Source organism: Zeugodacus cucurbitae, chromosome 4, assembly GCF_028554725.1.
Source record: "Zeugodacus cucurbitae isolate PBARC_wt_2022May chromosome 4, idZeuCucr1.2, whole genome shotgun sequence".
In the NCBI taxonomy this organism is placed as follows: Eukaryota; Metazoa; Arthropoda; class Insecta; order Diptera; family Tephritidae; genus Zeugodacus; species Zeugodacus cucurbitae.
Window position 1 is genome coordinate 33,147,024 of NC_071669.1, and position 27,680 is coordinate 33,174,703.

The 27,680-nt window shown below is 38.0% G+C and overlaps 2 protein-coding genes across 5 annotated transcripts in view; one reads left to right on the forward strand and one right to left on the reverse strand.

The window, feature by feature from the left end:
• Positions 1-27,680, reverse strand: part of LOC105220418 (acireductone dioxygenase) — a 137,592-nt gene that overhangs the window by 42,540 nt on the left and 67,372 nt on the right. For 3 of the 4 annotated variants that reach the window (XM_054228904.1, XM_054228905.1, XM_054228903.1), the window contains 3 exons: positions 25,763-25,890; positions 1,385-1,478; positions 723-930 (listed from right to left, as the gene is read on the reverse strand). In XM_054228904.1, the coding sequence (XP_054084879.1) occupies positions 793-930; positions 1,385-1,478; positions 25,763-25,890 (360 nt within the window). In that variant the 3' untranslated portion in view covers positions 723-792. Of the gene's footprint in view, positions 1-722; positions 931-1,384; positions 1,479-25,762; positions 25,891-27,680 lie in introns of those variants that run through there. The other variant, XR_008470837.1, reaches the window with a different exon arrangement.
• Positions 7,083-9,392, forward strand: LOC128921381 (uncharacterized). Its single transcript, XM_054228906.1, has 5 exons — positions 7,083-7,746; positions 7,852-7,993; positions 8,099-8,856; positions 8,945-9,137; positions 9,211-9,392. The coding sequence occupies exons 1-5, from the start codon at positions 7,543-7,545 to the stop codon at positions 9,294-9,296; spliced, it is 1,383 nt and encodes a 460-aa protein (XP_054084881.1). The 5' UTR covers positions 7,083-7,542; the 3' UTR covers positions 9,297-9,392.

A 27,680-nucleotide genomic window follows, 5' to 3' on the forward strand; every position in this document is an offset into this window, starting at 1 on the left:
ATCTATTTTAAAATATACAAAATATAGTAAATATAACAATTAACAGCATTTTAATTTTTAGCGTACTTCGATCTATAATTAGCCGTCGAATTAATGCGACATTCAAGCTTTCTTACCGACTTATGAAAAATAATTCTTAACTACTCAATATAGTTCTTTTTATTTTTTACTGCACAAATTGTGGCTCACATTTGAACAATGCTGCCAAGTACTTTAAAAATAATTCCCAATAATTTTAACTCAGGGTATCTGCGTATTATAGGATACTTCCACAAATAGCTTATCGTAATATGAAATCTAGCCATGTCAACTACATGGCGACTATTCTCCAGTAGCCTTACAAAATTGGGTTGTAAATATATTAATGCGTACTGGAAGTGATGGCCTTTTCCCATTTTTGAACAAGTAATAAAAAGCAATTAATTTATGGGGGTAATATAAAAACAAGTAAGGAAATGTTAAATTCGGGTGCAACCTAACATTTTATACTCTCGCATTTTCCATTTTTTATATATACATATATAGGTACATTATACATATTTATATATACATACATACATATATATATAAATGATGTGCATTTTCTGCTTTATATATATTATTTGAAAAGTGTGTTCTGATTGTTAAAATTGAGTCTTTGTGAATTCCTCGTCCTGTTAGTTTGTCTAACGGGTTTATTATTAATTGCATCCGTATTCTGATTAAACATAAGCTGAACTGGATATTTTTTAAACAATTTATTTTTGAGGATATTGTAAATAGTAATAAATTTCAAAATTATAATCCATTCGTTTATTTTGGTGTTATTGGTCGAAATCCATTTACTTGATGGTGTAAATAATTTAGACGACACTCCATATTATCAGATGGCCGATTATACGGGTGCCAAATTGGTTCACCCACAAAATAACGTTTTGCCTTGATATAATTCTGCAAAGTAACATACATTTAAAAGTTAGTTTTATTCTTCATAAGATTTTCTCTATATACACCAATTTTGAATTCCCTTTTTTTCATTTTACAAAATATTTCGGCGTAATATGCATGAATGTTTAAGAAAGTGGTAGATTACATACATTGTTAGTCCATATTTGAAATTGAACATAACTGTAACCTTTGAAAGAATTTCAATTATAAAAGAAATGCCAAATTACATAGCAGAGAACTGAGATAAACAAGAACACCAAACGTATAGATATTTATACAATGCTATTTTTTTGCATTTCTTTCATGTGTTTTTTTTTTGAAAATTACTTGTTTTTCAATTACTACCAAAAGTAAAATTTTTAAAGAGCAATACCAAATTGCAATGTTATATCTGTCACCATACTTAGGAAAATGAAAAATTTTACTCAAATTATTTTTTTATAAAAGTTATTATTACCTTTAGGTCCAAAGTAAATCGATGATATATTCCCGCTGGTATGATTATTAAGTCTCCCTTACTAACAGCGATTCGAATCCAATCATCTTTGCCACTAAAACAAAAAAGAAATGAAAAGTAAATGGCTATCCTTGTATTAATGTTGAAATAAATGTTATTAATTAAAAATAAACGGTAGTTTTCCGAAATAACGAACACATTAATTGTCAGGCCTGTTCATTACATCGCATTTTTCGAGTACCTACTTAGAGGTATGTTTTTTAGTCAAATTGTGTGTTATATTAATAAAATTAAATAAATAAATTGCGAGAGTATAAAATGTTCGGTTACAACCGAACTTAGCCCTTCCTTACTAGTTTTTCATTAGTAATACTTGATCAATAGCCGTTTGCTTCATTTGAATACGAATATTATATTTGATGTCTTCTTTTTGAAGTCAGTCAATACAATAAGTTGTGAGAAATTGACATTATGTTTATTTGCCTTTTTGCGCCACTTAAATTGCAGCATAAAAGGTCAGCACCTTATTCCTTAGATACTTTTTCCCCGGCGCTCTGTAGAGTATACAAATTTTTTATCAGCTAAATATTTGTTTGTTGGTTTTTCAGTGTATGTGGTCGATAGTCGAGAGTGCTCCGTAATTACGTTTAATATACATACAAGCAAAAAACGCTTTGGAATTTCGTAGGCCGATTTGCCGGAGGAGTCTATCAACATTGTCACCACGCTGCATATCAATTTTCTCGAAATAGTAAAACAAATCACGCAATTATTAAGATTTTCTAAACAATAACATAAAAATACAAAAATAAATAAACTAATCTTAAGTGCTTAGTAGCTGTTTCTGTTACACGGCGAACCAGTTGATTAGGCAGTATGTAGATGGTCAGGTATACTACATTATCTGAAAGAATAGTCGGTAAAGCAGTTGGTAAGGCAGTTTACAGTACTTAAATAATTATATCTTGATAAGTACTTGATGGACACCCAGACCGCTCCTCCTGGTGATGGAACACCATGTAACCAAATGAGTACGTTGCTTGAACACATTATGAGAATAAAAAAAATTGCCAATCACGACTTCCGGTTTTAGACCAAATATCCTATGGGTAGCAAACAGACATCCGTTTGGAGGCTAGCTAAAGTGAGAAGGCGAAGCCCGATTCTGCGGTTGTGCGTTGGGTTTGGGACTTGCCACACAAAAAACAGCCACAATGAAAGACCAAACTGAGCCTCGGACCAGAGACCCCACTTTTCATGACGACCCCTGCAAACGTTTTAAGGATCACGATTTGAGGGCATGCACCTGGAATTTTCGGACCCTTATTTGGGAAGGTGCCTCTGCCCAACTGGTTGATGTCCTCATATAACCAAAGGAAGACATCACTGCCATCCAAGAAGTGCGATGGGCGGGACAAGAACGGAACAAGGTGTGTCCTTGTGACTCTACTACAGCGGCCATATAAAGAAGCGCAAATTTGGTGTTGGATTTGTAGTGAGAGAGAGACTCCGTTGCCGAGTCCCGGTTCTTCAACATATCGCTGATTTGTGCCCACGCCCCAACGGAAGAGAAGGAAGATGTGACCAAAGATGCTTTCTATGAGCGCCTAGAACGCACCTAATAACGCTAGAGTGGGTAAAGAAGGTGACTTTGCAACAACAGTTGGAAAATTCAGTCTCCATGACGAAACATCCCCAAACGGTTTGATGTTGATCGACATCGCTGGGGCCCGAAATATGGAAATATGGCAGTTAAGAACGCCTGCCTACAAACACAAGGAAGGTTCGATGTGAAAAGCTGCAATCGCAACAGACAGCCAACAAATTTTCTACTCGACTTGCACTCCTGCTCTCTAAAAGCACTCATCAGCATCTCGAGGAAGCTGTGGAACGGCATCTCAAACTTATTGCATACCACTGCAGCCAAAGCAATTGGTCTACGGCAACGCCAAAAATCCAGTTGGTGGATAACCGGCCGAGCTATTCAAATACGGCGACGAAAAACTAACATCAGCTTTTTTGAATAATATGGTCGGAAGAAAGCATGCCCGACGATAGGAATCTCAGTGTGCTCTGCCCAATCCATAAAAAGGGAGACCCCACAATCTGCTCCAAATACGGTGGTATTAGTCTCCTCAACATTGCATATATGGTCCTGTCGAGCGTATTGTGTGAAAGACTAAAGCCCACCGTCAACGAACTGGTTGAACGTTATCAGTGTGGCTTTTGAACTGAAAAATCCACCATAGACCAGATATTCACCATGCGCCAAATCTTGGAAAAGAGCCGGGAGAGAAGAATCGATACTCACCAACTACTACCCGGGAACTCTTCCAGCAAATACTCATGTAATACTTCCGTATACATGATCCCAATTCGATATGAATTATCAATAGAGAATAATTCAATGTAAGGATAGAATTCACTTAAAAATCAGTTAATTTCACAAATCATAAATAAAGAATTGTTGTATTTTAAAAAAAGAAACAAACATTTCATTGCATTTAAATATTTTGAAAATCTTAAATTTTAGCATAAAAAAAAATAATAAGTAAAAGGATTTTTTTATAGTATTTATCACTTTACATGTATGAAGTCTGATGCAAATTGAGCTTATTATAATAACAATTTATGAACAGGAAGGTGTCTTCTGAACCTTGCCCAAGTCTATTTTTTTTGTAATGTTGTGTTGCCAGCCAAAGCAATCTTTCGGCTGCTGCACTGCCAGCTGTCATTGAATGAATCTGCCAAGCTAGTTTTGATAAATAAGGGTATTTCTTATGATTTATTTGCCCATTACTCCATCTATATTGAAAGTTTCAGGCATCTGAACTACTTTTCTGCTATGTCTTTCTACTGCGTCTTAAGGCTTTTCTGTGGTATTTGCTTAAGCCAATTTGATAAAAAAATTTATCATTGCTTTTATTGGAAATACAAGCTTGAAGTCGTTTTCCATTAATTACATAGACGATGGTTTTGTTAAAGTTGGTGCATTATATTGAATTTGAGAAATGCAAAAATTCTTTATACTATGCAAATCATTTGGCAACATGTTTATAGCAGGCGGATACAAAAAGTATGCTGATTTATGTCACAACCTTAAATTTTTTTGCTTTTAACACTGATATTGCAGCTATATCATTACTATTCGGTTATCAAATCCTCTACATCGACAAGATCGCCATACGTTTCAACGATCTTGGAAAGAATTTTACCAGTTTCGAGAACTCAAAACCATGCACTGCCAACAATGGCCGGCAGCCTGCAATAATCTATGACAATAATTGTCTGACGCAGTCTGTCTTTCATTGATTTACATCATAGATGACGAACTAGGTTAGACGTCTGACCATTGAAGTACTTTAACGCTTGCTTGCGACTGTAAAAAAACCTTCCAGTACAGTTTCATCCTTTCTTTATGGTTTCTAATAAAGCATACCACACAAAACTTCGGCCTTTGCACCAGCCAGACAATGTGTATTGGCAATGTCATCACAAACAGAATTTTTATCATTATGAATTAAAAAAAATAAACAAAGATCCGCCATTTGCTCCTCATCACTTCTACAAAATAGCTTGACTGCCTATTATACACATATTGTCTAAGATTATCAGGCATGTTCTGCAAATCGTTGTTGAGTAATATTTTCACGTTTTCAATTACAGACATGTTCTGTAAATCGTTCCGTTATTTTTTTCGAACATCATCAAATCGTTTTGTCGCACTGTTCTGCAAATCGGAATCGTTATATTTTCCGATTTCATATTTGGCAAGATAAACGATAGAGATTTTGAATTAAAATCAACGGTTTGTGTAAAAACATTTATAACAATGTACGTATTTATTAAAAAAAAACATAACAATAAGAATATATTAACATATACATAGTAAACCATGTTTTTCGAAGGTTTGTGGAGGCGGCCGTTGAGGGAATTTAAGATTCTCGAAGTTTTGAGGTAGAAAGTTAGTGTATCGGTGAAGAACGTCCACAGACAAGCAGGGAAACCGTGGTTATCCCAAGAGCAGCACGCCCACTACATGTTTCCGAAACACAGGAACGTATAGAATCATCGCATTTATGATGAAAAACCTTTTCTGTTAAAAAAATATTCGTTTATAAACCATTTTACCGTATATGCATGAGTGCCATCAATTAATCCTATTACTCCTGGTATTCCAAAGTTTTGTACAATATGAAGTTTTGGTTTTCTGGAATCCACTTCAGACATTTTTAAGGGGAAAACTTTAGTATACCGTCCCACGATTTCGGGGTTAAAATAGATATGGGCGGATAGAGGGGGATCTCCAGATCACGAATATATATAATTATTGCCGCCGCAAACTTATAGTTTCTGAGTTATTTGCAATTTAAGATTTAAAATTAACAATTTTCAACACGTTATTTCTCACTGTATATTGAATTGTTCACATATATTTTGCATTTTAAATATATTTACACTTCATTAATTTGTTTCTACATATTTATTTTTAACAAATTATATCAAAATTTGCTGTAAATAAACATTTAATTTTATGCAGAATTCTGTTTATTTGTAAAATAACAAAACGGTTGCAAGATGACAGAACATAAGTGTTGCCACATGCATCGATTAAAAATAATCAAAATGAATAAAATTCCCAAAATGAAGAAAACAAATACCCAATAAATAGTTATTAAGTAAACATTCTAACTACAAAAAAATACCAAGGTTTCAAAATTTATAAGTGCTTCAAAAAAATAACCCTGGTCGAGCCAACACCGGGAGTTATCAAAGAGGTGGAATAACAAGTTCTTCCGCGTAGAACTACTTTCTGCAGAGGCGGCCTTCGGCCGCGCTTCAAAAAAATAACCCTGGTCGAGCCAATACCGGGAGTTATCAAAGAGGTGGAATAACAAGTTCTTCCGCGTAGAACTACTTTCTGCAGAGGCGGCCTTCGGCCGCGCTTCAAAAAAATAACCCTGGTCAAGCCAACACCGGGAGTTATCAAAGAGGTGGAATAACAAGTTCTTCCGCGTAGAACTACTTTCTGCAGAGGCGGCCTTCGGCCGCGCTTCAAAAAAATAACCCTGGTCGAGCCAACACCGGGAGTTATCAAAGAGAGGGAAATGGAAAGTTTTTTCGCGTACAACTACTTTCTGCACTGGCGGCCTTTGGCCGCGCTTCAAAAAAATAACCCTGGTCGAACCAACACCGGATATTATCAAAATATGGGAAATAATAAAATAATTTACATTACACATTACATGCATTATGTTTATTGTATTTGGGATATAATCTTTCTTTTTCATTATTGTGATTCTTATAAATCGTTTACAAAATATGTGATATGGTAACACCTATTTTGTGTCAGAATGCAACCCTTTTTTATTGTAAAAATAAACAAAATTGTGCAAAAAGTAAAATGCTTATTTACAGCATATTTTAATATAATTGGTTAAAAATAAATATTTATAAACAAATGTGTGAAGTGTAAATATATTTAAAGTGCAAAATATATGTGGAAAATTCAATATACAGTGAGAAATAACGAGTTAAAAATTATTAATTTTAAATCTTAAATTGCAAATAACTCAGAAACTATAAGTTTGCGGCGGCAATAATTATATATATTCGTGATCTGGAGATCCTCCTCTATCCGCCCATATCCATTTTAACCCCGAAATCGTGGGACGGTATACTAAAGCCGACCCTTTTTAAGCTCAATCCATTTCAGACACAAAATATTTTCTAAAACATTAAGCACTTCGGATAAAATTTTGGATATTGTGCACATAGCAAACCGGTATCCTTCCCAATTGAACGTTGATATGAACCGCCAGGTTTATTAAATTAGGGATGGAAAAGTCGACTCTGACTTTAGTCGAAAATCGATCTTTTATTAGAAATAATAGACTTTTTAGGATCGATTCATGCTTGTCTTGAATCGATTAAAATCGACTTTTACTCGATGACTTTGACAGTTGATGAATTAAGATAATCACTATAAGATTACTTTTAAAATCACAATACAAAGTACCAATCGAAGCGTTTCTTTATAAATAGCCTCTTTCTGATTTTCTGATTGGTCTATAACAATATAATGTTTATATTGCCGCCGGTAATTGATGTAATTAACTTTTTAATATACGGTACATAGTATTGAACAATTCTTTATCATGGCTCCCAGTTTGATATGGGCCTATTGCACAAAAGTTAACAATGGCAGTAAAGTTAAGTGTGATTTATGTCATAAACACTTTTTGTTTAATAACAGCACATCAATGATGAAGCACTTACAATGTGCTCACAAGATTGCTCCTCCGTCAAGTAATGAAAGATTGAATGACAGTCACAATGATTTCGAAGTTCAGCCTAAAAAAGTAAGTGCTTTTGAAGAACTTTTTAAAGTTTGTACATAAATTATTCCTCTCCACAGACAATTTAATTTTTTATATTGATACTAACTTAATCATTTTTTTTCTTAGGTTTTAGTCGCTGTCGAATCATCTGTTCCATCGGTTGCTTTGGTACCTCAAACAAAATCATCTGTTCAAGAAAATTCCACAGTACAATCTCAGGTCCAAGGTCCTATGGATCGTTGTATAAACAAAGCTAATTCTTTTTCAGGTAGTAGTGAATTGAATTAGGAAACAACGTTAATCTTATTAATTTCTTCTATCATGCATTTTCATTGTTTCCTAGCTTTATTGACATATTAACCTTTCTTCACAGAAACTGAGATGAAGACTGTTGAGCTGGGCGCTTATCTCATGGAAGAGAGGAAAACAATAGAAAATTTGAGCTTGAAATTAAGAAATATATGCAATGACTGGGGTCTTGATGATAGTAAAATAGCAGCATTCGTTTCAGACGGGGGCGCAAACATCAAAGGAGCTATTAAAAGTGAGTTCGGCGATGGGAAACACATTTCATGTTTTGGACATGTAATAAATAATATTGGTCAGCGCCTTATCGAAGTTAATATTACTCCACCTGCATCTGAATCTCGAAATCAAGTTTCCGACTTACCCGCTGATGAAAATGATGCTATTGACAATCTTGAAGACTTAATTACAGATCATACTGAGCAATCCTCATTGCGTGAGCTATTGTCAAAAGTTAAACAAATTGTCACATTCTTTCGACAAAGTGAAAGAGCGACTACAGAGCTGCTGAAATTACAGAAGGACAAGCCTGAAAATTCTCGTCTGAAATTAATTCAGGAAGTGCGAACGAGATGGAACTCCTGTTTTGAAATGGTTGACCGTTTCATTGTGCTTGCTGATCATGTCAGTAAAGTGCTTTTACAAGTGAAGATGGACAAATCTTTGAAAGCTAAGCCACCTAACATGATCACAGGTGAGGAAATCGATGCGTTAGTAGAAGTTCGTGACATCTTAAAACCTCTCTTGCAAATAACTCCAGAAGTTTGTTTTGAGAAATGTGTAACATTGAGCAAGTGCATTCCTTTGATTTCAAGTCTTAGAAAAGTAAGTTCCCATTATTAAACTAGCAAAGCTATTGCAATATTATCTTGTTTTGAATTTTTATTGAATGAATTGATTTTATATTTTACAGAAGATTGAAGAGTTAACGCCAGAAACTTTAATTGGGCGACATTTGAAAAAGAGAATGGTTCAAGACATCGAAACAAAATACGGCAATATTGAATCCGTAAAACTGTACGCTTGTGCAACATTGGTTGATCCTCGTTATAAAAAGTTTGGTTTTCAAAGTATTCGGGATTCTGCACGAGCGGTAACTAATGTCGGTAGGTTGATTATGCAAACATTATTTGATTATTTCTATGGTTTAGTTTAATCTTAATATAATTTTTTGTGTAGCTGATCTTGTCAAGACAGAACGAAAATTAGCATTGGCAGCAACGGTGGCAAATATTAACCCTCAAGATGAGATATTAGCTATTTGAGTTCCGGAATCTCAGAAAACGAACGATGACAATGATGATTTATGGTCTTATTTTGATAACACTGTGAGTTGTAGTTCCAATCTTGCAGATTCTGATGAGGCTGGAGGATTACCAATACAATTACGACAATATTTGACACGCCCGGCTGTCAATCGGAAACAAAATCCTAATCCGTTCACTGTGTGGGAAAGTATGAAATATGAATATCCGTATCTATGGAAAGTAGCTAAAAAGTACTTGCCAATAGTTGCAACGTCTGTACCCTGTGAGCGATTATTTTCACATGCAGGACTTATCGCAAATCATTTGAGGAGTCGCTTATCACCTCAGCACATTAATGAGCTAATATTTTTAAGATCAATCGGCGAAGAAATGTGGTTTTCGTAGTTATTTATTTTTAAATTTTTTGTTTTTTAATTAAAAAAAGCAATTTTATTATCCAATACCAAAATGTATGCAATGAAATCCTAAAATACTTTTTATAATATGTTAAAAACTAAAAAAATATTGATATATCTAATGAATTTCGTGTACGAGTTGCTTAATTTATAAAAAGTCAACTTAAGTCACAAAAGTCGACTATCGGGGTTGATTAATTGACTTCCAGAATCGAAAAACTAGAAGTCAATTCCAAAGTCAAAAATCGATTCCGCTCCCGCTCTTTCCATCCCTATATTAAATTAGGTATTTCTCTACCCAATGGTATAATTGCGTTAGTGGTGCAGACTGGATATTCGAATCATCTCTCAAATACCGCCTTCTGATTATACCTTGATATCGTTGACAATAAATAAATGGCCATAAAAAACATTAGTGGTACTCATTTAACGTCGTAAACGTATGGCAACATCGCAAAATTACAATATCGTAAAACAGCTGTTAATTTTTACATGCATTTCATTTTACGACAATCTTGCAAATATGCGATACCTTTTTCAGTGGCATTCATGGCAATAAACTGATATTACCACAATATTGCCAAAGAGCGCTCATTTAACATTTGTTGCCATATTGCAAATATACTATATTTATATCATTGCAACGTTAAATGAGTACCACTATTGTTTCTTTGATAAAAACTGTTTCATTTAAATTTTTTTAAGATTTTGAACCAACACATTCTCTTCTAATGTTTTGTCTAACTGTCATAAAGAAATCAGCTGTTTCCAATTGATATTCGAAATCAAATGAAAGCGGACGAATTGCGGAACACCTAAAACAAAATCGACGAATTGTAATTTCAGATGCGCGCGATTTCCAGAACATGTCTGTATATTAAAATTTTGTGGACACTCGATCGCATAAACGATTGTCAACTCGGCACTGCGTTAAATCAAGCATGTATGCTGCTTCATCATAAACTCGCCCGTAGCGGTCAATACTTGTATTGATACTTAAAATTTTGATGATAAAATACGAGTGTGCACGAAAATTATGCATCCGTTGCAGCTCTCTGACACGCATACATTATTTTTCTGAACATGGTTTAAAAACTCGGTGTACTATAGACTATAGTTTTGAACGATAATGTGTTTATTTATATACATATATATGTTTATTCATGAAACACAACATCATTACACAAGAAATCATGTAGAGACCAAAGTGGTAATCTGGTAACCGATGTCAAGGGCATACAGGGTTTATGGAGATACCACTTCTCCGACCTGCTGAATGGCAGTGAAAGTACAACACCAGGAGATGGCGAACCTTATTAACCAATCGATGACGATGGAAGAACAGATGTTACTTTACCCGACCATGAAGAAATTCGAATAGCAATTACCCGTTTGAAGAACAACAAAGCGGCGGGGGCCGATAGATTACCAGCCGAGCAATTCAAATACGGCGGCGAAGAACTGATAAGGTGCATGCATCAGCTTCTTTGCAGAATATGGTCGGAAGAAAGCATGCCTGACGATTGGAATCTCAGTGTGCTCTGCCCAATCCATGGAGATCCCACAATCTGTGCCAATTACCGTGGGATAAGTCTTCTAAATATCGCCTATAAGGTTCTATCGAGCGTACTGTGTGAAAGACTAAAGCTAACCGTCAACAAACTGATTCGACCTTATCAGTGTGGCTGAAATTCACAACTGACCAGATATTCACCATGCGCCAAATCTTGGAGAAGACCCGTGAAAAGAGAATCGACACACACCAACTTTTTATCGCTTTTAAAGCTGCTTTCGACATCACGACAAGGATCTGCCTTTACCCCGTGATGTCTGAATTTGGTATCCCCGCAAAACTAATACGGCTATGTAAGTTGACGTTGACCAACACCAAAAGTTCAGTCATGATTGGGAAGGACCTCCTGAGCCGTTTGATACCAATCGAGGTTTCAGACAAGGTGACTCACTATCTTGTGACTTCTTTAACCTGACGCTGGAAAAAATTATACGAGCTGCAGAGCTCAATAGAAAAGGTACAATATTTTATAAGAGTATACAGCTGCTGGGGTACGCCGCTGATATTGATATCATCATTGATATCAACAACCGCGCCGTTTGTTTTGCTTTTTCACGTATGGATAAGGAGGCGATGCGAATGGGTCTGTAGGTGAATGAGGACAAGACGAAATATCTCCCGTCATCAAGCAAACAGTCAGCTCATTCGCGTCTTGGCTCCCACGTCACTGTTGACAATCATAACTTCGAAGTCGTAGATTATTTCGTATTCCTGCATCAACAACACTAACAATGTCAGCCTCGAAATACAGCGCAGAATCACACTTGCCAACAGGTACTACTTAGGACTGAGGAGGCAATTGAAAAGTAAAGTTCTCTCTCGACGAACCAAAATCAAACTCTACAAGTCTCTTATCATTCCCGTCCCGCTTTATGGTGAGAAGCTTGAACGATGTCAACATCAGATGAGACGACACTAGGTGTTTTCGAGAGTAAAAATTTGCTCAAGCTTTATGGTCCTCAGAACATTGGCATTGGCGAATACTGCTGACGATGGAACGATGCACGAGTTATACGACGACATTGACATAGTTCAGCGAACAAAAAGACAGGGGCTACGCTAGCTAGTGCATGTTGTCCGAGGAAGAGGAAGGCATCCACTCCTTTGGATGGACCAGGTGGAGAGCGAACTGATTACACTTGGGATCTCCAACTGGAGCCGAACTGCGAGGGAAAGAGAGGATCACTTCGGCTATAACCGGCTAATCGGTTTCAACGCCATTCACACAATAACTTTTCTTTCAAACGGAATCGTTCTCATCGTCTACATAACTCGACATTGTATGGTCCTATCGAGCCGCGATAGTTTGGAGCAAAGGAAAGAAGTTACACAACAAAAACATCGTTGGAATACACTGACGCCCAGTAACAACAATACATTGTGCACCCAACAAAAAGTTTGGACGTGATCACCACCAATAACTAAATAGATAAAATACCCTAAAATTATAAAGATTTGAGAAATCTTTTTGTGCGACCCATTTTTTTTATTTTTATTAAACGTGCAAATCAGAATCAGAAATTTCAAATTTCAAATTGTGTATTTAAGCGTACTTAAAATCATTTTATTTGTCTCCTTGAGTTTACCTGATTTTGCTTTGCACTAATTATTACATACATATATGTACCCAAAAGAAGTAGTGCAATAAAAAATATATAATTGTTTGCCGTCGGCTATTCCACTCTTCTTGTCAAAAATAATAAATACATATATACAAACACCCGCACCCATTTGCATGCATACGAACTAGCGATCTAGTTCGTATAAGAATTGTTGGTAGCGATCACCAATAGCAGGCACAGCACTCAATAGGAAATCCGAAAGGTGACCCAGTAATAAAAATTGTAAAAATCCTGCAAAACTTTGAATTCCGAATTTTGTGGTTTTTTTTTCGTGCGTAAACTATAAAAATAATCATTTTAATTAAAAATTAACAACCCTAGATCATCCCAAAGGAAGAAAAAGCCAAAAACGAAAATTTTGAAAATAAATACAAATTATAAATTTTACTCTCTACCCTGTTTATTTAATACATACCCACTCAAATAATATTGTTTACACCCACCCAAATCATAGAAATGGAGGATTTTAAATTCACTACCACCGATTTAATAGAATTCGTGGAAGATCACTTCCAGACCCAAGCTGAAGAGGAGACAGCTTATACTCTAGAAATCCAAAGAGTTAAACTAAATTCGTTTTACGAGAAAGCAGCACATGCCTATGATGCTATTCGGAGAATTTCGAGTGATACCCGAGAAACCATCGACTTTAACAAAGTTAAAGATAGATACAAGAAATGCTTTCAAATGTATTTATCCTGCTTAGCATCAATTAATGAATTAGACAGACCTAAACCCCACGCATCATCCCAGCACATTAAGGAAAGAGCCTCAGAAGACTCTCCAATAGATTTCGGTCCCAAGATTGATCTACCACCATGTGACACCGACATCTTTTACGGAGATTACATGGCTTGGCCCACATTTCGAGATATGTTTACGGCCTTGTATATCCGTAACCCCAGAATAAGTAATGTTGAGAAACTCTTTCACCTTTCTCAGAAGACCCGAGGCGAAGAAAGAGAAACTATTAAAAACACACCCCTAACAAACGATGGTTTCATATTGGCCTGGAAAAATCTGGTCGAGCAGTATGAAAACAAAAGAATGCAGGTCAACACCCAATTAAAAACCCTTCTCAACTTACCCGATGTGACTCATGAAACAGGCTACGCTATAAAAGACCCACAATGAGCGGTTAATAACGTATTAACCAATTTAACCCACCTTGAGATCGACATACAAAGTTGGGACCCGATACTGACATATCTTTGCAGTTCGAAACTACCGAAACAAACTCATTCGAATCTACCCCAGGAGATATTACTTCTATACCCACTTGGTCAAATTTCGACCCTTTTTTGACCCACAAATATAAAACACTCGAATCTGTGGCAAATTTTAAGGCTTCAGTAACAAAACCCGACTCACCCATCTTGTCACAGTAAAAAGATCAGATGAAAAAAGATTTAATTTCATGCTGACGTGCATGAAAACCCGAGAGATAAACCCTCAAACTATAATAATAACAGTTGATCTCAACCCCAACCGGAAGTAGAAAGTTGCAAACTTTGCAAAAAGCATCATCCGATTCGGGAATGTCCCAAATTCCTAGAAATGAATATTGAGACCCGCATATCGACAATTAAAAGGCATGGTTATTGCTATAACTGCTTAGAAATCTCACACAGCTATAAGAACTGTAGTAGTAAAAACAGTTGTCGTAAATGTCGGAAAAGACACAATATCCTGTACCCGCTACAAGTACCACAATACCCACCCAAAACACAGTTCAGCAAACCTACACCAGCATAATAAAGTCCACTCAATTCTCAACCCGAGACTCAAACAACCCAAGTAGGAAGCAAATATTATTGGGTACTGCCATGGTACAGATTGAACATAATGGTCAAAGATATTCTGCACGAGCACTCATTCATTCAGGATCGGAGGCCACATTTATATCTGAAAGACTTCATCGAAGTCTGGATATACCCACTCACCCTGTATCAGCCCAAGTGACAGGAATAACGAACACGGTTTTAGCAACTCAGATGACCGCTATGTAAGGACCCTACCCACAATTCGGAAGAAATATGAAAACGATGATCACAACACATCCCGAATAAACATCACCAATGAACAAAGAACAAAACTCATTGTCATGTTGCATGTGGATTATGCATGGATGGCCACCGATTAGCCATAAAGTACCAAATACTTGTCGGCTAACTTACACAAAAAATATGAAGCAGTCATCAGACACCGCTATTGTATTAATTGTTTAGCCAGATCCCACAAAACAAAAGGATGCACAAGCAGATATCGATGTTCCACCCGCAATGGGAAACATCATTCATGGTCACCCAAGACTACATCCAGTCAACGAGCACGAAGTTGTTGAAACCCAAATCTCAAACACCACGGCTATCTGACCCTACTGGCTAAACAGACCCTTACACACTCTTAAACTCGACCCTTAAGAGACTTAAGGGACGTTGTTCAAATACTCATTGACAACATATTCCTCTCTGACCCTCAATTTCACATCCAAACAGAAGTAATGTTGGATATCGGAGCCGATAACTACCCACACAATACACGAAGGGAATTGCTCAACACAGACATTCGCACAGATAGACAGGAACCCAAAATACAACATTCGGCTACAAATAAAGCTTAGTATCATTACACACTCATGCTGAAATGAATCAAGTATACCCCACTAATAAAATTAATTTCGCAGATACTGCAAGGCGGCCGGGATGTTTAGTCCAAACAAATACTCCTCTGCATTACTCTCCGAAAGATAATGCAGAGGAGAGAAACCATCCCAACTTCACTTAACACCGATCACCTCACACACAACAAATAGAGAAAGAAACAGAGAAGTGAACAACACAAACCCGCGTTTTATAATTTAAAGTGTAACAACACCTAAAAACCTGCACATAAATTTAAAGTGAATTAACAACACAAAAACATACAGCTTAAAGTGAGATACTAAACCTAGAACTAAAGAAGAAGAAGATCCCTCTCAACAAAATACACCTAACACAAAATCAACATATAGGAACAAATACGCAACACAACACAGGTATAACACAGGTCAATATATATATATATAGTTTCGAAACACTAACACAAAATTTATCTAATTACACATAAAACAATTAACAAATATTGTCAACCCACACACCCCCATATAAATAAACGAAATTTATAACGTTTAAAACTCATCCCAATAACTTTTCTTTCAAGCGGAATCGGCCTCATCGTCGACATAACTTGACAATGCATATTATTAGAAAATTAATTTTCATGAGTAAATAATATTATAATTCATAATTTTGACTTTACTCGTATATCTAATACTACGTTTATGCTTCATTTCTACTCAGTTATATTATACACGGGTAAGTTCGACCCACATACATAAACACTTTTTCACCACGAGTTAAATGACCTACTCGGATAGAATATACACATTTTCTTTATACCTAAGACAGACATATGGTTTCCATACTATTATATATACTACAATAAAAGCTCTAGAAACCATGAACCAGCATAGTGACACACATGTAGTACTATGTTTACATTCATCAGCTGATATAAATAAATTCAAGCAAAATGTAATTATGAAACAGGCAGGAAAATTGATCCTGACTTAGTTATAACTTCAAGCAATCTTAAAATATTATTGTCCAATATAATTATTACATATTACATACATATTGCATATTTTTCACATCTTTTTGTTTTTTGATTTCAATAAATTTTGAATTAAATTTATTTTCTGTATGTCAAAATGTCAGAAAACATATGATTATGGCAGAAGAGCTTAAAGCTTTCGGTGTGTTCAATGCAATCCATTGTAGTACATTTCACAACACCACAATATTTCAATGGTTTCTAGATCTCTATTGTAGTACGGAACACCATTTGCTTTCAAACAAACTTCGGAAAACCGGTGATACACATATGGTTTCTGAAGCATACCACAATAGATACGAGGGCTGCTATATATATTTCTGGCCTAATAATGAAAATAGGAATATTTATCAACGAAAATGGTTTTATTGTTTTTCAAAATATTCTAGATCAAGATTTATACACTTTTGCAGCCAGGTATTCATGCAATATCGAATGTATGCTGGTGGGAGAAATGCATAGGCATGCCTCTATCTGAAGGTATGTTACATGACGGTCTTGCATTATCAGTTCACGTACGGCATCGATGTTTTCTGGCACAACGGCTGTTTTTGGCGTGGCGTCAGCCACGATTGAATTCGTTGTACCAATTTTTCACAGTGCAAAATGTTCACGAGTTAATTCCATTTTTTGGCCGAGATGAATTTTTTAATTCCCTGTAAATAAAACAATTCACGATTAAATGACAAAACGTTCTGAGTGATGTTATGCTAAAAAATGTCAAACTTTCCAATGGAAATGTCAGATTGCACCTGGCAACATTTACTGTTGCCTAGGCCAGAAATATATATAGCAGCCCTCGTACTGTCTGTCTCAGGCATTACGTATGAAACGTGTTAACTCTTGTGCATAAACGGATTTAAAGTGAAAGTGAAAAAGCTGATTTTTGCTCATTTTTCGCTAAAAATTAAATAATTTACCAAAACTTTATCAACATTTTTAATATTTTCTTCCATATTTTAATTTTTTCAGCTAAACAAAAGTCAATGTGAAGAACTTGAATCAGAGATATATAAAATAAGTATACTATTGTAACGGATTTCCAAAATCTGTCGTTTACTCTAAAACTCTACCCTGAGTTCGATCACTGGATTGTCAAATAAAAGTCACACTTTAATGGCTATACACTAATTTTTATTTCTAATTCCTTATAACTTAACACGTTAGTACTCAATACACTACTTTACAACTCTAACTTACAACTTGTTTACACTTTGCTCGACAACTCTCTTATTAGAACTGTCCTCACTCGACAACTCTCTTATCAGAACTGTGTCTTGCTGCCAGTCCGACAGCCCTTATATAGTCGATTGTAAGCGATACATCGGAACTCGAACATTCTGGCAACTACGAATACCGATGTCTAGATACATCTGGAAATTTATCGATTTCGATTGTCAATTCTGGTTTGTTCTAGTGCCATTTTCGTTACACTGCCCTCCACTTAAGTCTGATCGTCCCGATTAGACATACTTCCAGAACTAAACGCTTAGCATTTCTTCCTTTCATCTCGTCTTCTAGGACACTGTTGTCCTCCTTAGCGTTTCTTTCTCCATTGGCATTAATCTTAAACTTTAAATCAATCAGTAACCAAAAATTATCATCGCAGTGGTCTACGCCGTTGATTCTAGGAACATGGATATATGGACATCCTCTGTATCTGTGACGATACCTGTCCACCAGCTTTCTAAAATGCTCTTCCAAATTTCGGATGAATCTTTCCACCATGATATCGGATCGTGGATGTGATGCAGCTTTACATATTTTCCGGACACATAGCTTCTGGCACATCTCCCAACTTTTGATGTCCACGTCCACCATCTCGTTAGTACTCTCTTAGCTTAGAATTGGGAATTTCTCCGTCCTAACCATCAAAACACTCCTGTTTTCTGATTTGCTTCTAGGTAATGGTAATGTGGGGGATGGGGTCATATGTAGAAGTTCACGCAAGTGAGGAAAGTTTCTGATTGCCATTCACTTGGGAGTGGTCAGGAACGAATCTTTTGCATACGACTCAAGCAGCTCACGACTTCCGGTTTTAGACCAAGTATCCCCTGGGTTGCTAACAGACATCCGTTTGGAGGCGAGCTAAAGTGAGAAGGCGAAGCCCCCTTCTGCGGTTGTGCGTAGGGCTTGGGACCCACCACATAAAAAAAATCTCCCCAATGAAAACAAACACCGAGCCTCGGATGAGAAACCCCCCTTTTGATGACGACCCCTTCAAACGTACTAAGGATCATGATTTGAGGGCATGCACCTGGAATGTCCGGACTCTTAATTGGCTGGTTGATGTCCTCATACAACTAAAGGCTGACATCACCGCCGTCCAAGAGGTGTGATGGACGGGACAAAGACGGAAGAAGATGGGTCCTTGTGACATCTACTACAGCGACCATATAAAGGAGCGCAAATTTGATGCTGAATTTGTGGTAGGAGAGAGACTACGTCGCCGAGTCCTGGCATTCACCCGGTGGATGAACGTCTTGCCACAATCCGCATCAAAGCGAGGTTCTTCAACATATCGCTGATTTGCGCCCACGCCCCAACAGAAGAGAAGGACGATGTGACCAAAGATGCTTTCTATGAGCGCCTAGAATGCACCTATGAGCGCTGCCCCCGCCACGATGTCAAAATCGTGCTTGGCGATTTTAACGCCAGGGTGGGTAAAGAAGGTGTCTTTGGCACAACAGTCGGAAAATTCAGAGTCCATGACGAAACATCGCCAAACGGCCTGAGGCTGATAGACTTCGCTGGGGCCCGAAATATGGTTGTCTGTAGTACCAGATTCCAGCATAAAAAAATTCATCAAGCAACGTGGCTGTCCCCTGATCGAAACACGCGCAATCAAATCGATCACGTTGTGATAGACGGAAGACATGTCTCCAGTGCTTTAGACGTGCGTACGCTCCGAGGACCAAACATTGACTCGGACCATTATCTAGTAGCAGCAAAGATACGCACTCGCCTTTGTGCAGCAAAGAACGCCCGTCACCAAACACAAGGAAGGTTCGACGTCGGAAAGCTGCAATCACAACCGACAGCCGAACAATTTTCTACTCGACTTGCACTCCTGCTCTCTGAGAGCACTCATCAGCATTTTGGTATAAGGGAGCTGTGGAACGGCATCTCAAACTCATTGCATACCGCTGCAGCCGAAACAATTGGTCTCCGGCAACGCCAAAAAACCAGTTGGTACGATGAGAATTGTCGTTCCGCAGTGGAGAGAAAACAGACTGCCTACCTCGCAACGTTGCGATCGACCACAACACGTTCGGGGTGGGATAGATATCGAGAACTGAAGAGGGAAGCGAGACGCATTTACAGACGTAAAAAGAAAGAGGCCGAAATGCGTGAGTATGAAAAGCTTGAAAAGCTGGCCGACATGGGTAATGCTCGAAAATTTTATGAAAAGATGAGGCGATTTATAGAAGGTTTCAAGACCGGAGCATTATCATGTAGGGACCGAGGAGGTAATCTGGTAACGGATGTCCAGAGAATACTAGGATTATGGAGGGAACACTTCTCCGACCTGCTCAATGGCAGTGAAAGTACAACACCAGGAGATGGCGAACCCGATTCCCCAATCGATGACGATGGAATAGATGTTCCATTACCCGACCATGAAGAAATTCGAATAGCAATTACCCGCTTGAAGAACAACAAAGCGGCGGGGGCCGATGGATTACCGGCCGAGCTATTCAAATACGGCGGCGAAGAACTGATAAGGTGCATGCATCAGCTTCTTTGTAGAGTATGGTCGGAAGAAAGCATGCCTGACGATTGGAATCTTAGTGTGCTCTGCCCAATCCATAAGAAGGGAGACCCCACAATCTGCGCCAACTACCGTGGTATAAGTCTCCTCACTATCGCATATAAGGTTTTGTCGAGCGTATTGTGTGAAAGACTAAAGCCCACCGTCAACGAACTGATTGGACCTTATCAGTGTGGCTTTAGACCTTCAAAATCTACAATGGACCAGATATTCACCATGCACCAAATCTTGGAAAAGACCCGAGAGAGAAGAATCGATACTCACCATCTTTTTATCGATTTTAAAGCTGCCTTCGATAGCACGAAAAGGAGCTGCCTTTATGCCGCGATGTCTGAATTTGGTATCCCTGCAAAACTAATACGGCTATGTAAGCTGACGTTGAGCAATACCAAAAGCTCCGTCAGGATCGGGAAGGACCTCTCCAAGCCGTTCGATTCCAAACGAGGCTTCAGACAGAGTGACTCACTATCGTGCGACTTCTTCAATGTATTGCTGGAAAAAATAATACGAGCTGCAGAGCTAAATAGAGAGGGTACAATCTTCTACAAGAGTGTAGAGCTCCTGGCGTATGCCGATGATATTGATATCATCGGAAAAAAACAACCGCGCCGTTTGTTCTGCGTTTTCCAGACTAGATAAAGAAGCGAAGCGTATGGGTCTGGTGGTGAATGAGGACAAGACGAAATATCTCCTGTCATCAAACAAACAGTCAGCGCACTCGCGTCTTGGCTCCCACGTCACTATTGACAGTCATAACTTTGAAGTTGTAGATAATTTCGTTTATCTGGGAACCAGCATTAACAACACCAACAATGTCAGCCTTGAAATCCAACGCAGAATCACTCTTGCCAACAGGTGCTACTTTGGACTGAGTAGGCAATTGAAAAGTAAAGTCCTCTCTCGACGAACCAAAATCAAACTCTATAAGTCGCTCATTATTCCCGTCCTGATGTATGGCGCTGAAGCGTGGACGATGACAACATCCGATGAGACAACTCTTGGGGTTTTCGAGAGAAAGGTTTTGCGCAAGATTTATGGTCCTCTAAACATTGGCAACGGCGAATACCGTAGACGATGGAACTATGAGCTGTACGATTTATACGACGACATTGACATAGTTCAGCGAATAAAAAGACAGCGGCTGCGCTGGCTAGGTCATGTTGTACGGATTGAAGAAAACACTCCAGTTTCCGTGATTCTTATGTGCACTTCACTTGGACCTTTGAGCATCTCGTAGCGAACTGTAGGTAATCTCTCATTCCGACCAACCATGAAAGATCGGGAGATTTGTCCTTCTTTACTTTTCCATACCCGATATAAGCAACCAGCCACTAACTTGAAACTTTTGCGCTGTACCTTTGCGATTGGACGTTCTACAGCTATTTCTTCTTTCTTTGGACGTTTCACACCTGGAGGCTCATGTTGTTGAGAGTCTTCTTCCTTCAGATCACAATCTTTTGTCCATAACACGTCTGTCTCCTCTGGGATCACCTGCGTCGATTTATGCACCTCCTTTTCCTTCAACTGTGTCGAAACCTGTGCCGAAACCTGTGATGGTATACACTCTCCATGCACTTCCAGCTGTGTTGACACCTCTTCTCTTTGTAAGGTCACCTCCATCGACTCCTCCTCCTTCAACTGTGAGGACATCCCATTCACTTCCACTTGTGTTAACAAAATCTCTTCATGCGCTTCTAAAGGTCTTAACATATACGTCTGATTCGCTTCCAACTGTGTGGACATATTCTCTACATGTACTTCCAGTTGTGTTGACACCTCTGCTCTATTTGAGGCCATATCCATTGACTCCTCCTCCTGCTCTTCCAACTGTAAAGACACTCCATTCGCTTCCGACTGTGTTGACAAAACTTGTCCATGCGCTTCCAAAGGCTTTGACATACACGCATCATTCGCTTCGGTCTGTGTTAATAAAATTTCTTCATGCTTTTCCCGCTGTGAAGATATCCCATTCGCTTCCGACTTCCGCTCTTTTAACTGTGAAGAAAATTGAGCTGATATTTGGGATAACTTTGTTGTTAAGCGTACCTCCCGTTCTTTCATTCGCATTGACCAACGCGTGTCCTGTTCTTCCATTCGCTTTGCCCAACGCGCGTCCTGCGCTTCAAACTGAGATTGCTGTTGAGCTTTCATCTTTAATAACTGCGCCTGGAACTGTGACGACATTGCAGACAAAAACATGTTCATGTCCAGTATTCCCGAGGAACATGGAGTCTCTTCCTTTTCTGCTATCTTAGTTGTTGATTCCTCCGATTTGAAAACATATTCGTCAACGTTGATATTTTCTTCTTCCATAGCCTCTCTTAACCGGACTTGCAACTCAGCTTTCAACCCATTCGTTGCTAAGCCTCGTTGTTCCAACTCCTTTTTGAGTTGTGGTATCTTTAAATCGTTAAACTTAACCATTATCTTTTATGGAATTTTATTTGTCAATCCCACTTCTGACACCAATTGTAACGGATTTCCAAAATCTGTCGTTTACTCTAAAACTCTACCCTGAGTTCGATCATTTGTAGGCACTACGAATAGCGAGAGAAGGGAGACAATAAAAACAACCGGACTGTGCAATGAGAATTGCTAAAAAATTAACTCTCACAAAAAAATTAAATTGCAATATGAAATCGTGTTTAATCGCTGTAAATCAAAATGAATATTGAGAATAAAGGTATGTATTATATAACAATGTGATTTTTATGTAGTAATATATTGTTCTATCGTTTTAAAATTATTGTTTTACAAGTAACTGTGGAGTGGTAAATTTTTCTATATACATCGATTTAAGTTATACAAAAAGTTTGATCCCTGTCTCGCCCACATATGGTTTTTGGCCCATTTTAAATTGTGTATACCAATTTGAGTGTAGTCCTGCAGTACCATTTTTATAACGAAATTTGAGGTTCTGGTGTTTTTCCTTAACGAATTAAAGCATATTTAGTAATTTTCAACATAACCTTTTTATGGGAGGTAGGCGTGGTTAGAAGAAGGTGGGTCCTTGTGACATCTACTACATCGGCCATATAAAAGAGCGCAAATTTGGTGTTGGATTTGTGGTGGGAGAGAGACTCCGTCGCAGAGTCCTGGCATTCACCCCGGTGGATGAACGTCTTGCCACAATCCGCATCAAAGCGAGGTTCTTCAACATATCGCTTATTTGCGCCCACGCCCTGACGGAAGAGAAGGACGATGTGACCAAAGATACTTTCTATGAGCGCCTAGAAAGCACCTCTGAGCGCTGCCCCCGCCATGATATTAAAATCGTGCTTGGCGATTTTAACGCTAGGGTGGGTAAAGAAGGTATCTTTGGCACAACAGTCGGAAAATTCAGCCTCCATGCCGAAACAGCGCCAAACGGCCTGAGACCCCAAATATGGTCGTATTACTAGATTCCAGCATAAAGAAATACATCAAGCTACTTGGCTGTCCTCGGATCGAATCACGCGCAACCAGATCGATCATGTTGTGATGGACGGATGTCATGTGTTTTTGATGTATCACTATCTTGTAGAAAAGCACACACGTCAACAAACACAAGGAAGGTTCGACATCGAGAAGCTACAATCATAACCGACAGCCGAACGATTTTCTACTCGACTTGCACTCCTGCTCTCTGAGAGCACTCATCAGCATCTCGGTATAAGGAACTGTAGGACGGAATATCAAGCTCCTTACGTACAGCTGCAACCGAAACTATGGGCTTTCGGAAATGTCAAAAAACCAGTTGGTACGATGAGAATTGTCGTTCCGCAGTGGAGAGAAAACAGACTGCCCACCTCGCAATGTTGCGATCGACCGCAACACGTGCTGGATGGGATAGATACCGGGAGCTGAAGAGGGAAGCGAGACGTATTTGCAGATTGAAAAAGAAAGAGGCCCAAAGGAGTGAGTATGAAAAGCTTGGCATGCTGGCCGACAGGGGTATTGCTCGAATAAATCCGGCGACTAATTGAAGGTTTCAAGACCGGAGCACACTCCTGTAGGACCCCCAGAGGTGATCTAGTTGTTGATGACTAGGGTATACTGAGTTTGTGGAGGGAACACTTCTCCAACCTGCTGAATGGCTGTGAAAGTACAACACCAGGAGATGGGGAACCCGATTCCCCAATCGACGACGATGGAACAGATGTTCCATTGCCCGACCGTGACGAAATTAGAATAGCAAATACCAGCTTGAAGAACAACAAGGCGGCCGGGGCCAATGGATTGCCGGCCGTGCTATTCAAATACGGCGGCGAAAAGCTGATAGGGTGCATGCATCAGCTTCTTTGCGGAATATGGTCGGAAGAAAGGATGCCCGACGAATCTCAGTGTACTCTCCCCAATCCACAAAAAGGGAGACCCCACCACCGTTAACAAACTGTTACACTGGAGAAAATAATACGAGCTGCAGATCTAAATAGAGAAGGTATAAGTTTCTACAAGAGTGTACAGCTACTGGCGTACGCCGATGATATCGATATCATTGGAAACTACACCCGCGCCGTTAGTTCTGCTTTTTCCAGACTGGATAAGGTAGCGAAGCGTATAGGTCTGGTGGTGAACGAGGACAAGACGAAATATCTCCTGTCGTCAAACAAACAGTCAGCTTATTCGTGTCTTGGCTCCCACGTCACTGTTGACAGTCATAACTTTGAAGTTGTAGATAATTTCGTCTACATGGGAACCAGCATTAACAGCAATAACAATGTCAGCCTGGAAATCCAACGCAGAATCACTCTTGCCAACAAGAGGCGAGTAGTATGTGAGTAGGCAATTTAAAAGTAAAGTCTTCTCTCGACGAACAAAAACCAAACTCTACAAGTCTCTCATCATTCCCGTCCTACTTTACGGTGCAGAAGCGTTGACGATGTCCAAATTCGATGAGATGGTCCCTTAAACATTGGCAACGTCGAATACCGCAGAAGATGGAATGATGAGCTGTATGTGTTATTTGACGACATATACATAGTCCATCGAATAAAAAGACAGCGGCTACTCTGGCTAGGTCATGTTGCTCAAATGGACGAAAGTGCTCCAGCTCTGAAAGTGTTCGATGCATTACCCGCTGGTGGTAGCCGAGGAAGAGGGAGACCTCCACTCCGATGGAAGGACCAGGTGGAGAGTGACCTTGGTATAACCAATTGGCGCCAAACTGCCAAAAGGAGAAGCGTGGCGCTTGTGCGGACTCGGCTATAACTGCGTAAGCGGTGTCTATGCCAGTCAAAAAGAAGAAGAGACGTGGTTATAATCCCATTTCCTCCATTTTTTGACTAATTTCCATAATTATATTTTGACTAATATTAATATTAATACTAAATTACTTCCTTATTAATTTCGTTTCGATTCCTACAGTTATCATATTAAAATTTTAAACAATATGTTATTAATTATAAAGATTTTAATCATGCTTAAACAATAATTTTTGAAAACTTGGGGCTACAGTGTATACTTACTCTCTCACATCGAAATATCCCGAACCATCCAAAACCAATCGAATTTCTTCATCCGTATGTAAATGCTCGGTGTAGAATGATTTAAGCTTATTTTCAAAATCTGGTAAACACGATTCGGAGCAAGTTATCTATATGCAAACAAAAAACAAATTTTGGTTTTTAATTTTGACTTGCTCACTTAATACTTGAAAATTTCTAAAAGTGTGTTAACTCACTAACGGAAACGTAAGAAACCCTAAATTTTACAGAAAAAATGGAAGAGGAAAGCTGCACTATCTCAGGAGTTATTCGACCGATTTCATTGAAATTCACTAAAAAATACTTTCCTGACACGGCTAATTTCCATATAACTAAATTTTGAATTTCATCTGATTCCTTCACTTTATTATGTATACATAAGGAACCGATGAAGATAACGGAATTTTAATGTAATGCAAATTTTTTTTTTTCTTCTAATAGATTTTGTCTGTTCCAAAAATTATTAAAATCGAGTCATAGCTTCCCCTAGCTCCCATATACCTAATTATAGGTTTTTCAAAAATACGATGTTATTATGTGAGATATCTTCTCAAAATTAAGTGGGCGTAAAGTCTTGGATATAGTGTACCTTGTGGTGAAAATGAATGAAATCTGTTCAGGAATTACCTCAGCCCTCATATACTATATATGATTATTTTGGTTATTCTATTGGACTTTATGCCGAATATATGAGTCAAATTGTGTGTTAACTTAAAAAAATGACATCAATAAATAGCGACAGTATAAAATGTTCGGTTGTACCCAAACTTAACCTTGTTACTTGTTTCTGTATATAGTCAACGAAAATTATGCAGAAGAAGAAAATAAAATTATTATAACTAAAATAAACACTAAACTCTAGTATACTCGTATTTAACAAATTTACCGGCATCAGAGGGCTTGAAAAGTTGTTGTACCATTTCGATATTCGCTCACATCATTTTACTAAGATATCTCTCATATTAATCGATATATGCGGTATAAATCCCACAGGACGAGTGAAAATCCTAATAATAAGTATTTGGAAGCTAGGGGAAGTTATGACCCAATTTAACAGGATTTTGGCACAGAGTCACATTATGAGCCGAAAAATATTCCCTCTGAATTTCTTTACAATATCTGAGAGCTTTACCGGTATTTTCGGTAAAAAATTATCCATTGACACAGAGGTCTTCACACCTCAAATGCATTGCTTCATTGGTTCTTGTTGAATATATTGTAAAGTGAACACATCAGATGTAAATTAAAACAGTGTTTGTGAGTAGTTCCTTAGATAAGGCTTTTGACACATGGGGGTACGCCTATTGTCCATTTAATATACCGATTTGTGTGCAGTTCTTCTCTAGCATTTGTAATGTAAAATTTATTTTTTCTAACGTTTTTCGTTAGCAAGTTACTTTTAGTAGTTTTCAAATAAGCTTTGTATGGGGGGTTGGCGGTTTAGTATCCGATATTATCTAATTTCATAGAGTATAATCGGATACTAAAGGCAAATGTGCCCAGTAAGTTTGGTTTATTTTGCTTAGGTAGTTTGGGAGATATAATAAATACCTTCAGTATTAAATTAAATTGTGTTAGTGTGAAACAACTATTTTCACAATTAATAAATTATAAATTACTGGTCTTTATTTTTCATTTTTCAGTAAAATTATACAATGGAACTTCCATAACACGAGGTTCTCCATAACTCGAACTCTTGAAGTGGCAATAGAAGGCAACTTTCATACACATTTCCTTCCATAAATCGAACTTTTCGACAAAGGTATAATACAAAATTTAAAATTTTACTTTCGAGGCAGAATTTTAAAAGAGTCTCTCTATATCGTACGGAGGCGAACAAAAAATAGAATATTACACTTAGGATTGCATAAATCATCTAACAAAGGCATGGGATACATAC